This window comes from Herpailurus yagouaroundi, unplaced genomic scaffold (assembly GCF_014898765.1).
Source record: "Herpailurus yagouaroundi ecotype Mexico unplaced genomic scaffold, PumYag 205, whole genome shotgun sequence".
Classification (NCBI taxonomy): domain Eukaryota; kingdom Metazoa; phylum Chordata; class Mammalia; order Carnivora; family Felidae; genus Herpailurus; species Herpailurus yagouaroundi.
In genome coordinates, this window is record NW_024412436.1 from 12,426,728 (window position 1) to 12,441,732 (window position 15,005).

General features: G+C 43.3%; 1 protein-coding gene across 6 annotated transcripts in view; it reads right to left on the reverse strand.

The window, feature by feature from the left end:
- AHCTF1 (AT-hook containing transcription factor 1) overlaps nucleotides 1-15,005 on the reverse strand; it is a 75,884-nt gene that overhangs the window by 44,425 nt on the left and 16,454 nt on the right. For 5 of the 6 annotated variants that reach the window (XR_005783650.1, XM_040451883.1, XM_040451884.1 and 2 more), the window contains exons 5-10: nucleotides 10,514-10,721; nucleotides 8,791-8,907; nucleotides 3,970-4,054; nucleotides 2,272-2,422; nucleotides 784-916; nucleotides 516-697 (exon numbers count right to left, since the gene is read on the reverse strand). Coding sequence is in view for 5 of the 6 variants with exons in the window: in XM_040451883.1 (XP_040307817.1) it covers nucleotides 516-697; nucleotides 784-916; nucleotides 2,272-2,422; nucleotides 3,970-4,054; nucleotides 8,791-8,907; nucleotides 10,514-10,721 (876 nt within the window). In the remaining variant the exon portion in view is untranslated. The remainder of the gene's footprint in view (nucleotides 1-515; nucleotides 698-783; nucleotides 917-2,271; nucleotides 2,423-3,969; nucleotides 4,055-8,790; nucleotides 8,908-10,513; nucleotides 10,722-15,005) is intronic. The other variant, XM_040451882.1, reaches the window with a different exon arrangement.

Consider the following 15,005-nt stretch of genomic DNA (forward strand, 5'->3'; position numbering starts at 1 on the left):
CCCGGGTGGCTCAGTCGGTTAAGTGTCCGACTCTTGATTTCGGCTCCGGTCATGATCTTGCGGTCCGTGGGCCACGTTGGGCTCTTAGCAGCACGGAGCCTGCCTGGTATTCTCTCTCTCTCTCTCTGCCCCTCCCCTGACTGCATATGCATACTCTCACAAAATAAATAAACTTTAAAAAATAAATAAATAAAATAATTCTCTTATCCTGGCAAGATACCAAGCTGCACCATAAGTAACAGTTATCTTTTCTAACAAATTCAAAATAGTGATACTTTCTTTATATAACACCTAAGTATTAAATTTCTCATGTACGTATCAAATGAATTTCCTCAGCTGCCCATATATTAACCATCGGTAATGAGACCTGAGCAGGTAATTACGTACACGTGCATACCACACACTGTATGTGTACCGTATGTATATGCACACGCATACTATACATATACGTATTTCGCACCAACACGCAGACACGTGTGATTTTTCTTGAAAGGTCATGTTAAGGAAATACATACCAAAATTGTAAGTACTTGGGCTAAAAAACTGCTCAGGAGGTGGGAACGAGGGAGGCACTCCTCGACTCAAGCTTCTCTCGTGCACCAGCACATCCAAGATGTAGTGTGGGGAAGCCTTACTCACGACAGAATCCAGTGACCACAATGCAAAATAGGAGCAAGTATGCAGATACTCTCCTGATCTACAAGAAAATTTTACAAAATCATGAAGTCACCGAGCGGCTACACATACAAATACGAGAAGGAGAAAAAGAGAGAGAAATCATACCTTAGCGAGTCTGGCATTTGCGCATGATACCAACGATTTATGTCAAAAAGCCCCAGGTACACAGAAGGCTTCCCTTGTCCGTATACATTCACCTGCCAGGTAAAGACTGAAACACTGGTGTCAGGAGACAGCGCTGAAAGAAAAGCACGTAGTTTTAAAAAATGAAATAAATCATTGCAAAGTAAAATTACCCCGAATAAAATTTCAGCAACGTTTTCTCACAAATTAAGGAGTCTCAACTGCTATTTGATATATCAGAGCACACTTCTATCGTTCATTCTGTAAGGAGAGTGACATTCACTTGTATCTTAACTGTTTTCCTATTTCAAGAAGATCTTATTAAAAAGTACGCATCAGAAAAGTTCTATCCTGGCTTATTCTCACTTAACGCTTTGGCAACTTTGATGCAGTGGAGGTAGAAAACAGAAAATGACTTGGATGAGTATTGTCCCAACAACGGAACACAGTTAGTACCAGAGAATCTCAATAGCCACGACGGGCGGCCTAGGCACTGGGCTTAATTCCTCAGAGGAATTCTAGCTGAGAAGGACTGAGCCAGCCGTATGGTAAAGGGAGGAAAGACAAGGACTTGGATGGTGGCTGTGGGATGGAAAGTCAGAAACAAAGTGAGAGAAAACAACAGGAGAGAAAGAAGCAAACGTCTGAGACCCGACAAACAGGAAACAAAGCGGAAGAGGGGCGGGGGCAGTGAGAAGAGGTGGAGAGCTCTGCCTGGGGCATTTGTAACTCCATGTGATGACTGGACCACCTACAGACGTGGGACAAGAACAGAAGACACGCTCAGGACGGATGAAGTGTCCCTGAGGATGAACCCCAGTAAGACCGCCGACACAAATACGGCCCTAGTGCCATTCCCGGGACTGCACGAACCCCTCCCACGGTCCCACTCAATCCTCCCGACTGCCTGCTGCAGAACGTACAACTGTATTATTCCACTCACGGATGGGGAGAGGGAGGCTCAGAAATGTTACATAATTTGTCAAAGGTCACAACTAGTGACACCGCTGGGATCCGAATCCGCGCTGGATTCTAAACTCTGCAACCGTGACTAAGCAAGGCTTGTTTACCAGGAAGAAGGGAGGACACGAAAGGAAACAGAAAAATTAAAGGCATCCAAGGCAGGTCTCAAAAATACACAGAGGGAAGCATTATTCACAGCCTCTTCATTCTGGTCAAAACCAGAGGCCATTTTTGTCCGTTTAGAGAGAGGTGGACGAAAATACAAGGCTCCTTCATTAAGGGTCTCCGAATCTACTCCATTCTTGAGTTCCGTACGGCAATGTGGAGAGTAAGAAATACCTAGGAGCTCAGACAGACCTAAATAAATTTCCATAATTAGTATCTCAATTTGTTAACTGCCAGGAGTATGAACTCTAAAAAGCAGTAACTGTCATAAATCTTACGTCAAGATAAATCTTAACATCAGGCATTGCACATGATATATATTAAGAGCACTTTTTAACTGACCTTCACTCATACCTTCCTCTCTGTCGCCATGATATCGAAATTTCTCTATACTCTGGCAGCCCAACAGCTTGGTATTACTAGTCTGTCCCCTCAAAGGAAACATGCCACCCGTGAGGTCCAGTGTGTATCTCTCTTCACAGTACTCTAGCCCCTGAAAGATAAAACGTACGCAAATCTTAATAGAATTCTAGGCAAAAAGTCATTCAAAAGTTAAGAATTCTCCAAATCTGGGACGCCTGGGTGGTTCGGTCAGTTAAGCAGCCAACTCTTGGTTTGGCTCAGGTCATGATCTCACGGTCTGTGAGTTCAAGCCCCACATCAGGCTCTGTGCTGACAGTGCGGAGTCTGCTTGGGATTCTCTCTTTCTCCCTCTCTCTCTGCCCCTCCCACTCTTTCTCAGAATAAACTTTAAAAAATAAACGTTCTCCAAATTTAAACATTTTTCACACGATACAAAGGAAACACAAAAAGTTAAAGAATAAAGAGAACAAATCACTGAACAGGGCTCTGGAATTTTACATAGCACACAACACACGAGGCTAAATTTAGTGTCTCGAAAATGGTCACCAACAAATCTAAAGCCGTTATCAAACGTGGGAACCCCGTACTTTGGGCTGCAGCGTAAACTGGACTAACCATCAAAATTACACACAGACACGCTCCAGGCCGGCAAACCTGTTCCTGTGTTCTCAGTGCAATTCTCGCTCTAGAGCAGCAGCTCTTCACTTTGTGTTTGCCCAACAATCTCTGTAAGAATCTAACAAAAGCTATGAGACTTTCTCCCCAGAAACATCCACTGATGACAAAAATGTCACACAGAATTCAGAGACTTCATGGATTCTTTAAAGCCCGTCCACGTATCCTCAGACACGAGGTTAAGAAAGCCTGTTCCATAGAAAGGAACGTGAGGGTTGGCCACACTGCCGTCAGCAGCACGGCACTTCTTCTTCTAGAACTCGGCTGGAAAAACAGTCATCTGAAAGTCCAATGCGTTTACCCGCGTTTACAATTGTTAAGTGGCAAGACCGTTTAAAAAAAAAATTTGTTTTTCATTTTGGGGCGCCCGGGTGGCCGAGTCAGTTGAGCGTCCAACTGCAGGTCACGATCTCACAGTCTGTGAGTTCGAGCCCTGCATCGGGCTGGCTGCTACCAGCGCAGAGCCCACTTTGGATCCTCTGTCCCCCCTCTCTCCACCCCCGTCCCCTCCTCGCTTGCTCTCTCTCTCCAAAATAAACATTTAAAAAATTTTTAATTTATTTTTTTAAGGTTTTATTTTTAGGTAATCTTTACACCCAACGTGGGGCCTGAACTCACAACCCCGAGATCAAGAGTCGCGTGCTCTACTAATTGAGCCAGGCCGGCACCCTGAGACCGTTTATAAAGTCACCTCATGGCTTACTGCTTTGGTATTAGTGCAACAAGGTGGAGCTGTTTTTCTCTGGTACCAATTAGGTCACAAGATGAGTCTTGTCTAATCTCATTTTAGAGGACAACGATACCTGGGGAAGTTAAGAGTGCTACCCGGGTAAAACAGCTAGTCTTGTGATCTCTAACACTCTTTCTGTTATATTATGAATACATTATTCACTTGAATAGAAGAAAAACTTTTCAACATGTTAATATCTTTAGACAAAGACTAAAAAAGGCAAAACAGTGACAAAATGGTAATAACGAACCCGTATCCCCAGTACCATTTACCTCATACAAGATTTGTCCCGATGCCAAACACTTTCTATCACCAAAGGCCAGCTGAAGCAGGTGTAAACTCAAAACGTCCCCTTCACTGAAAGAAACAGAGATTAACTGAGAAGGAACGCTAAATATCACATTCATACATTAAGCATCTCTTACTGTCCAGTATGCAACGCTGCACGTGACAAAACTAAGGTCAATGTGAAGAACTTACTTTTACTTGGTCGTTTTCACAAAATGCAGTACTCTGAAACAATAACTGATTTTTATTTTTATTAGAAAAAAATTTTTTAAATCTTTTATTTGCTTTTGAGAGAGACAGAGCGTGAGCTGAGGAGGATAGAGCGAGTGGCGGAGAGCAGAGCAGAGAGAAGAGAGGGAGACACAGAATCCGCAACAGGCTCCGGGCTCCGAACTGTCAGCATAGAGCCCGACGTGGGGCTCGAACTCACGAACCGCGAGATCATGCCCTGAGCCTAAGTGGGACGCTTAACTGACTGAACGACCCAGGCACCCCTGATTTTTATTTTTAACTAATTCTAATTAGCTCAAGCTGATGTGATTTGCAAACTTTAGGTGACCCCTTACCTGGCAGAGACTACAGCTGTTGGGTCAACATTCCCTCTGCCCTTCTTTCATAGGGAAGTGTTCGTTAGGCACATGGCTGCCTAAAATATGCCACATTTCCCAGCCTCCTTTGCAGCTGGGTGCAGGAGGCCCAAGTTCCAGGCAACAGATGTAAACAGAACTATCCCACGGCAACCACAGAAAGCCCTCGGCACGGGACAGCACGTCCTCTGCTCCTCCTTCCTGGTCTCTCCCTCCATCCTGGGAGGCTTCTGGCTGAAATGACGGGGTCGCCCTGTACCACAGCAGGAGGGCTACACGGTACGGACATAAAGCAGATACCGAACCAGCTGTGCACTGCTCAAGTACAGCATGCGGTAAATGTTAAGAGCACAGACTTTCATACTGTCTGAATGTGAATTCTTCTTCTCTCGGGCCCGTCTTTCTTAGAACGCCTCTTTACCTGGCTTCCAAGGATACCACACTGTCTTAATGGTCCCCACACTACACTACCCGTAGTCCTCTGCCGGCGGTTCTGCCCCCTGCTTCCCAACCTTCAATCATCTCTGAGGGCAGAAGGCTTCCCAGCTTCTTCTTTTCTCTAGCTAGTCTCACTCTGGGCTAGTGGTTCTCTACCTTGGTTGCTTATTATTAGAATCACCAGAGGAGTTTTGAAAAACTACTAATGCTTAGATAGACCGTACCACCAGAAAGAGATTTCACTGGTCTGGTACAGCCAGACCAAACTCAAATAGTCACATTATCCTGACCTCCATGGCCCTTTAGAGACCAGTTCTACTTTTCTGACCTCGCCCGTGACGGCTCTGCGTCCTACCCTTTCCTGGTCTTGTTGCTTTTCCTTGTGACATTTTTCTAAGGCCTTTGCCATCTTTCCCCCAGATCTTCCCATGGCTCTCCTCCCTCCCTGTCCCAACCGACTTCGTCCACATCTCCCTAACTACACAATCTGAAATAGCAGTTCCCTACATCACACACATTCTGTATCTCCTCTCCCAGCTTTATTTTTCTGTATTTAACATCACTACCTGAAATTATGTTAAACATGCGCACTCATATACTTACGAAATATACTCACTGAAATATAACATCTACAAGAACAGAGATTTATTGGTTAGGCATCGCTACATATCTCCAACTGTCACCAGCACATAGTAAATGCTCGATAATTATGTTGAATGAATAAACACGTGTGGACGTGAAACAAAGACAAATAACCTCGAAAAGACCAAATACTAAACAGGATAAACTGGACCACCATTAAAGGGACACCAGACAGTTTTTCCATTCAATTTTCCACATTACAAAATTAACGTGGCTTTTATCATAATCGATGAGCTCTGTGGCAACAGCTAAGACCTACGCCCGTGTCATGCCATGGTGGCACAGTCACTCCACAGTGATGCTTCTCTTCCCTTTTTTACCCTGTTTAAGTACTCACTCTGGGGGCAAAAAGGAAGGACCATACCATCTGTCCTTCCGATTTAGACTTTCAATCTAAATTTGTATTATTTTCACCTACTTATAATACCAGTAAGATGCTGGTAAAGTCCATGACCAGGGGATGGAAGAAGAGCCTTTGTTAAATTAATCACACACCTTCGTAAAGTGAGAGAGTAGCCTAAGAATGGCTTAAAGCAGGATTCCTGACCTGAGGTCTGCGGGGAGACGACGAGCAGTCTGTGAGCTCCCATGACTTGTAAACAAGATTATTTCTATCTGTTTATATGTGTATGTGAACAATACATAAAAAAGACACACATGTACACACATATAAATGATACACGTATACGTACACAAATCACACATGTACAAACAACACCTCTACACACAGAGTGTATGTAATACTCATACACGAATAAACAAATGTAAATAATCCTGTTTACAACGGGAGCTCACAGACTGCTCTTTGTCTCCCCACAGACCTCAGGTCAGGAATCCTGCTTTAAGTCATATCACACACACATACGAATATATATGACAGCCTTCACTAGATTCTCAAAGAGGCCCACGACCGATTAAGTCAAAGACCAGAAGACCACAAAAATACCATTCTCAAAAATATCTCACATCAGTAATACTGACAAATGCAAAGTAAATCATGTAGGAACAAATAACCCAAATTACCAAATAAATTAACCCTGTCCTATTAAAGGAATAGACTACTAGACAGTGGTTTAAAAGTCACTAGAGAGTTATTCCCATGTGTTACTCAGTGTGTTGTGGGTAATCAAGGTAAGTAAATGCAGGGCATCACTCTAAGAGAAACAGAAAACAGTATATTCTGCCCACATTTTAAACTGTGATTCATTTGTGCTTCAAGTGCAAATGCAGTTGACCCTCCAACAACATGGGTTTGAACTGTGCAGATTGCACACAGATTGTTTTCAATCTGCACACAGATTGTTTTCAATAAATACAAAGGGAGATTTTTTGGAGATCTGTGACAATTTGAAAAAAACGTAGATGAACCACACAGCATAGGTATACTGGAAAAATTAAGCCAAAAATTAGACATTGGTACCAGAATACAGTATGTAACACATATAACACACAAAATATGTGCTAATTGACTGTTGATATTATCAGTAAGGCTTCTGGTCAACAGTAAGCTATTAGTAGTGTAGTTCTGGGGGAGTCAAAAGTTAGAGGTGGATTTTTGACGGTGGGGGCGGGGTGGGGATGAGTCGAAGAGTCAACTATAGAGGTCTGAAAACTACGTCAAAAAAGGACTCAGGGAAGTGCATACAGTTCATGAGGATTTTACACAAGAAAATCAGGAGCAGAGAATATTCACACAGCTTCCTGATTATAAGAACAGAGTGGGCATCACCTACTGATAATACTACAAGAATCAAGAGTGGTATGGTAAAAAAGAATGCAGACTTATTCACCAAGTTCCAAAATAAGAGGAAAACACTCTAGACCTTAGTGTGGGAAATTTAGAAAAAGCAAAATAAAAAAATCCACATAAAGAATAATAAGTCAGGGTGCCTGGGTGGCTCAGTTGGTTAAGCATCCAACTTCAGCTCGGATCATGATCTCTTGGTCTGTGAATTCGAGCCCCGCGTCGGGCTCTGTGCTGACAGCTCAGAGCCTGGAGCCTGCTTCGGATTCTGTGTCTCCCTCTCTCTCGGCCCCTCCCCACTCACTCATGCTCTCTCTCTCCCAAAAATGAATGTTAAAAATTTTTTTAAAGAATAATAACCAAACTCATCCTAAGAGGCAATCCTAGGAGGAAAAATAAATACAACAATCGTTTAGATGAAAGTCCCCTTGCATTCCCCATCCCCCAGAGCTCTGCTTGAACAGCCCAGAAGACTGTGAACCCATCAAACTGGTGCCGCCCCCACTGCACTCAGATGGATGGAAACACGGACCGGATCCCGTGAGGGAGAGCCCAATAGCAGTCTCTGTATTTTCATTTCACTATTTTTTCAGGATGGACAAATTACAAAAGTGGCAAATCAATTCTTCGTTTCCATCACTTACCACAGAGTAAGAAGGTAAGACAAAACCACAAAGTGGGGACATCTAATACAAAAACCCCAAGAGACCCCAATTCAGGTACCTAGAGCCCAAGGTGGGATGGACTTGGGAGAAAGTACCGGGAACAACGGGTCACCACCGTCATGGGCTTTATCCCACAAGCTTGACTGTTTCATCAATCAAGAAGGAATGAAACATCAAGGAAAAAGACGAGGAAATCAATACTTCTGCCACTCTAACCCTGGAAATGAGCAAGCTGAACGGATGGAATTCAGCTGCAAGGTTTCTCGCGAGCTATACTCGGGACAAAGTTAGACCCTGTGACAGAGGGAAAACTGACCAAATGAATGCTAGGAGTACACTGGGCCAGGCAAACAGGAGGACCAGAGAACAGAGTCGGGGTCGATAAAAATGAGAGGCACACACAACAGAGAAAGATGGTGGGACACGAGAGCACGGGAGGCCGCAAACCCCGGTGTAAGGCGGCGAGGCCGTCGCCTACTCGGCGCACTGGCTCACTCCCGGGTACGGCAGGCAGGCAGAAGACGAGCACAGTGTCCTTACCGCCACCTCAGAACTCACTCAACCACGTGGAAACAATCCCTTCACCTTCAAGATCATTTCAACCACCACTTGCTAATCCACTGAACTATGTCGTTTGCACCGGAGACAACGTACTACGAAACTTTCCAATAGAAATTAACTGCTGCCGCATCGCTGGCAAATGTTTTTAAAAACACGTCTCACGCTTACCTGTCCTGTGTAGACTGAACAGCCCACAGGTAACAGCAATTACGAGGGTCGTTCTCCGGCTCTTGAAAAGTAAGCGCGTACACGGGAACTCGTCCACCTTCCAACTGAGTGTAGTACCTACAACAGGCACAAAAAGTGGTCTGCATCATACTGTTAACTGGTGGTTTCCTGAAGAAAGAATCAGGGGTCTTGGGACAATCTCGGGTTAGAGCAACTGCCGTTCACGCAATCGTCTCATCTTCAAAGATACACAGGGCGTACCAGGTCACGGCCGACCGTGGGCGCGGCGCTGGAAGGGCTAAAACCACTACGAGGGCACCTTCCAGCCCCGCGAGTGCCACCGTGTGCTGCTCCCCGGGGAGGCAGCCGTGGGCGCTGAAACACCGACACAGCACGTCACCTTGGCTGCTCGCCCCGGGCCAGTTTCCCCATCGCGACACCGGAGCGGCGAGAGCCCGAGGGGCTCCCGTAAAGCACCTAGAAATCAGCCCCGAGAGGCCGGCCGGTGCTGGGGAAGAGCCGGAGAAGCCGGTCCTCCAGGCTCTCGGGAGCAATTCAAAGACAAGAGCTGGGAAAAGGTTCTCCGCCCAGAGAGCCAAGGTGGCCTTCCCAAGGGGGCCACCAGGCGACAGCACCACCACCTCATCATGGGTACCCTGCAAAACCCAAACCAAAAGAAAGGGCTCTGAGGAGGTGCAAGGACGGAAGTTACTTCAAGGGCTTGTCATTCTCTGATATTATCAAAGAACGCAACAGTGAGCAAAGGGCCTGGTTTGAGATGAGAGAACCTCGTTAGTTTCCTCCTCTCTTTTCTCGTCCGCTTCAAACGTGGCATAGGGTATACACTGATTACCAAGACGAGCCCGGTAGGTACCAATTTCTTGGTGAGAATAATGAAACAGAAAGTTTGGAAGAGTGACTACTGTTGACTTTTTGGCAAGATAAGTTACTCAAGAAAATATTCCAATAGGCCTTGAAAAAAAATGAAGAAATATCAAATTAACAACTTGGGAGAAAAATGGGCATCCGCTTAACTCTGTATAGAGACTAGAAGTCTGTAATGCCTATTGAGGGCTACTTCCCTCAATAAAGGGTCAATTCCACAGCATTTTAAGGACTTTTTATGAATTTTTTCTTTTTTTTTTTTACATAATCTCCACACCCAACGTGGGGCTCAAACTCACAACCTCAAGATTAAGAGCCGCATGCCCTACTGCCTGAGCCAGGCACGTGCCTTCAGCAATCTGAACGCCAAAAATACCAATTTAAAAAGTATCGATACAATCGAGGGAAATTTAAACAGGATAAAAATTTCAAAACATGGTATCTTTTAACGTTGATTTTAAAAAAGTCTCTGTTTTTCCATCAACCAAGAACTTCTACCATTAGCTTTACACGTGTGGTTATAAGGAAAGTACTCTGGACAGAATTTGTACTCCGTAAATATATTGCTTACCTTTACAGAGTGGTGTTTTACTAGCAAATGGCACACAATAATTGAAATGCCTTTTAAATATACACCAAAAGACTCGACCTAAATTCACGTGCTAAGTCATTCCTTTATATCAAGCTGTGATTTCATGCAGTAAGGAATTATTCACACTCAAATGGTCACCTATCCTACTTTTTCACTTTATGCTAATTTTAAAATAGTAATACCGGAGTACAAGCTATATTCAGAAAGCAGCTACCAATGAACAAACGAGAAAAAAGTTGTACTTACTCTCTTTTCATGCTTTTCATGTTCCACAGAGCTAGATAGCCATCGGAAAAGCCCACGGCCAGCTGGTTAGTCCTGCCGATGTAACAGAGCGCCGATGCAGCTGTCCCGGACGGGCTTGCGAGCTGGAGGCCCAGATGGCGCCCTGCCCGCATCACGGTCTCTCTGATGTGCGGCACCTCAGCTGGGATGCCGGTGACGACTTCAAGGTCTGGAGACACAAAGGGAGTAAGATTAACAAATCGTAAAGAGCACAAAAGCGAACGGGTCACCTGCTAGGCAAACTTCAGCTGAAGACCACTGTGGTCAATTACGACAAGATCCACGATGACAAAGCAGGCTGAACTATACGATGGCCACCTGTATCTGTTCAAACGCTACGATTTTCAAAATACATTTAGTTGTGTAATTTTTTTTAAAAATCTCATGGTACTTTTTCAAATATTCTCAAAAGTATGCTCTTCTTTTTAAAGTATTAAACGATTTCCTTATTAATCAGAAACAAAGCTGATGGTTTCTTTATTTAAATTTAGAACTAAGAACCTAAATATTCCCTTTGGAGCAATGGCCGGTTCCAGGTCTGGGGCAGGAAATACGTAAGATGAGCCTAGTTCATCTCGTGCCAGAAACAGAGGAAGCTATCATAGTCTAAAGGGGATTTGTCAGACTAAACGAAGGGGCTTTCATTAGTAAAAAATAACATTTTGAACATCAAAAAAACAATGAAAATGAATGAACGAAACACATTAAGTAAGTAAACACACACTCATAAAATCTCATGAGTTCCTATCCTGCTCACCTACAAAAGACCTTACTATAAACCATTTTAAGTCCCTGGGTACCAGCTCCTTACTCTGAAAATTAGTACTTAAAGAAACAGTAAGCATTTATCCTGCCTTTTCTGTACAAACTGTATTTCAGGGTAAACAAACAGCCCTAGTTAATGAGAAACTTCTTCCTTAGATTAACAGAATTTCAAAATCATCATTTTTGTATTCCCTAATGAATGAAGAGATTGAGGTAACAATCTCCATGGATGAGGGCTGCCTGGGTGGCTCAGTCGGCTGAGCGTCCGACTTCGGCTCAGGTCGTGATCTCGCAGTCCTGTGAGTTCGAGTCCCACGTCAGGCTCTGTGCTGACAGCTCAGAGCCTGGAGTCTGCTTCAGTTTCTGTGTCTCCTTGTCTCTCTCTGCCCCTCCCCAGCTTGCACTCTGTTTCTCTCTCAAAAATAAACATTAAGAAATTAAAACAAAACAAAACAGAACACGCTCTATGGATGGATGAAACAACGAATTTAAGTAGGGTTTTCAAGACTGGCTCTACTGACGCTCGGGATCAGATCAATCTTTGCTGAGGAACGGTCCTATGCGTTGTGGGATGGTAAACTGCATCCCAGGCCTCTGTCTACCAGATGTCACTAACACCATCTCCCTCCAGGAGCAACAACCAAAAATGTCCTGAGACGTCACCAAAGATCCCCTAGAGGGCAAACGTCACCCCTGGTTGAGAATCACCAGTACAAAGGTTGAGGGGAAACTCTACCAAGGAGAATCATGCGGTCATCCCCTGGACCTACTGATCACTAAAGGTGAAACGAGACACAACGTGCCTCCTGACAGGACACAGTATGAAACACCCAGCACTTCTGAGGAATCCCTGCCAGATGTCACATCTGACTCTAGTCAGAGCTAACTTATGTTCGCAGAAAATGCAAAATGTAAATGACACCACGTGTAAACACTCCGATAATTCAAAAATGTGGGGCATTCTACCAGATTAACTTCTTCAGCAAGGCAGTGGTACTACAAATAGAAAAGGAGAGGCGAGAGGGAGGACCACTCTATGTTCAAGGAGATATGGGACGTAACTCACATGTGATGCGTGGACCTTGTTTAGAGCCAGACTCAAACAATACAAATGCAAAAAGTTGCCCTAGAGGCCATCATAGCAATCTGACTTACGGATTAGTTACTAGACTACACCAAGGAGTTATTATGAATGTAGTCTGGACTGGTAATGGCATTGTGACTATATAGTGAAACAGCCATTATCTGCTTTAAATTAATTCAGAAGCAAAGGTGGGGGAGAAGGAAAAGAAAAAAAGACACTCATGGTAAGTTCTGAAATCAAACTTGAATTTAGGTTGATGGACGTGGAAATTCTTATATTCTTCTATCTACCAGAAGATGTCTGAAATCTTTCATAAAAAGGAAAAATACTCAGGCCCATATAGTGATATAACCCTTGTGCAAGGGCAGATTCCCTCAATGCTGTTGTTATGAAGAGGGGAAAAATCATGTATTGTACTTGAACGATTACTCTCCTGATCCCTTCCACTTCTGATTATTTTTCCAAAGAGCAAGTGACTAAATTTTGCCAAAATAAATAGCTCATACAATGGAATAATGTAAACTTACTCTTAAGAGAGTAAGATAGACTCTACTGTACTGATGTGGAAAGATGTACAATACCATTAAGGTTGAAAATATTATAAAACAGTATTTATAGTATAATAAACATCAGGAATTTCATTTTCTATGTTACGTGTATACAATGAAGTCCAAATAGTTATAATCGTAACTATTTATCTTTTATAAGCAAAAAAACCAATTTTGCATTAAACCCCAATTTTTTATTCAATGGCTTTATAATTCTTGTAACTGAGAAATGATTCCGATCTCTGATCACGATCCAAAGAATTCCATTATAAAAACTATCCTTGGGGCGCCTGGGTGGCGCAGTCGGTTAAGCGTCCGACTTCAGCCAGGTCACGATCTCGCAGTCCGTGAGTTCAAGCCCCGCGTCGGGCTCTGGGCTGATGGCTCAGAGCCTGGAGCCTGTTTCCGATTCTGTGTCTCCCTCTCTCTCTGCCCCTCCCCCGTTCATGCTCTGTCTCTCTCTGTCCCAAAAATGAATAAACGTTGGGGAAAAAAACAAAAAAACAAAAAAAACAAAAAACTATCCTTGCCCTGAATTCCACTACTGGTTGTGGACTTCTGAAATAAAGGATGTTCTACCTTTACTATTTTGGTCTGAGGAGAGCTTTAATTATAAATACAATCATATTGATTAGCCTCACATCTAGAAGGATGTTATCTACAAAACTCTGAAACAAAACCCCATCAAGACCATTTAACTTCTCTACCAATTTTCTGTAAAGAGCAGTTAAGCATTTCTAATATTCTATAAATTCACTTTCAGTTACTATGATTTCTGCGAGTCAATTCTTTTCATTAACTTTACCCAGAGTTTATCAGATCTTTGTACATATCAAAATTACAGATACAGTTTTTATCATTGTGAGGTTTTTAAATTTTTTAATGTTTATTTATTTTTGAGAGAGAGACACAGAGTACAAGCAGGGTAGGGGCACAGAGAGAGAGAGAGAAAGAGAGAGAGAGAGAGACACACAGAATCTGAAGCAGGCTCCAAGCTCTGAGCTGTCAGCACAGAGCCCGATGTGGGGCTTGAACTCATGAACCATGAGATCATGACCTGAGCTGAAGTTGGACGCTTAACCAACCGAGCCACCCAGGCACCCCCAGGATTATTTTTTTTAAGTGTACATGTAGCCATTATTTCTGCCAAATCAAGTATTTTTAAGTCATATTACATAAATTGGTAAAATTTAAAATGTTGTTCAGAAATCTGATTTGGCTTATAAGTTTCTAGTTAAATATAATTTTTACCACTTGCAGTTACAATCAGTTTTACTACACACTAACAATTTTTATTAGTTATGCTCATTATAAATTGGGATAAAACAATGATCGTTTGTAGCAGTAAGTCCTTTTAAAGAAGATTAGACCTCGGGGCGCCTGGGTGGCTGAGTCGGTTAAGCATCTGACTTCGGCTCAGGTCATGATCTTGCGGCTTGTGGGTTTGAGCCTTGCATTGGGCGCTGTGCTGACAGTTCAGAGCCTGGAGCCTGCTTTGGATTCTATGTCCTTCGCTTACTCTGCCCCTCACCGCCTCATGCTCTGTCTCTCTCTCTCAGAATAAATAAAACATTAAAAAAAGTTAAAAAAAAAATAATGATCGTTTGTATCTTTCTTAGCTGATCCATAGATAGAGATCTGCCCTAATATAGGATTGCTTTAAAAATCAAGAAAGTTCTCAAGATTAAATGGTCCTTTCCTGAAGCTTTATAATACATACATTTTTTAAAAGCTTTTAGGTTAGCTCTCCTCCCTGCATAAACCAATCTTATAAAAGCCCCAGAAAAAAAGACAAAGAGGGGTGCCTGGGTGGCTCGGTCGGTCAAGCGTCCAACTTCGGCTCAGGTCATGATCTCACGGTTTGTGGGTTCGAGCCCCGCATCAGGCTCTCTGCTCTCATCCCAGAGCCTGGTGCCTGCTTTGGATTCTGTGTCTCTCTCTCTCTCTCTGCCCCTTCCCCACTCATGCTTTGTCTCTCTTCCTCTCTCAAAAATAAACATTAAAAAAATAAAAAAATAAAAAAACTGAAAGCACTTGATAAAGAAGAGATTTATAA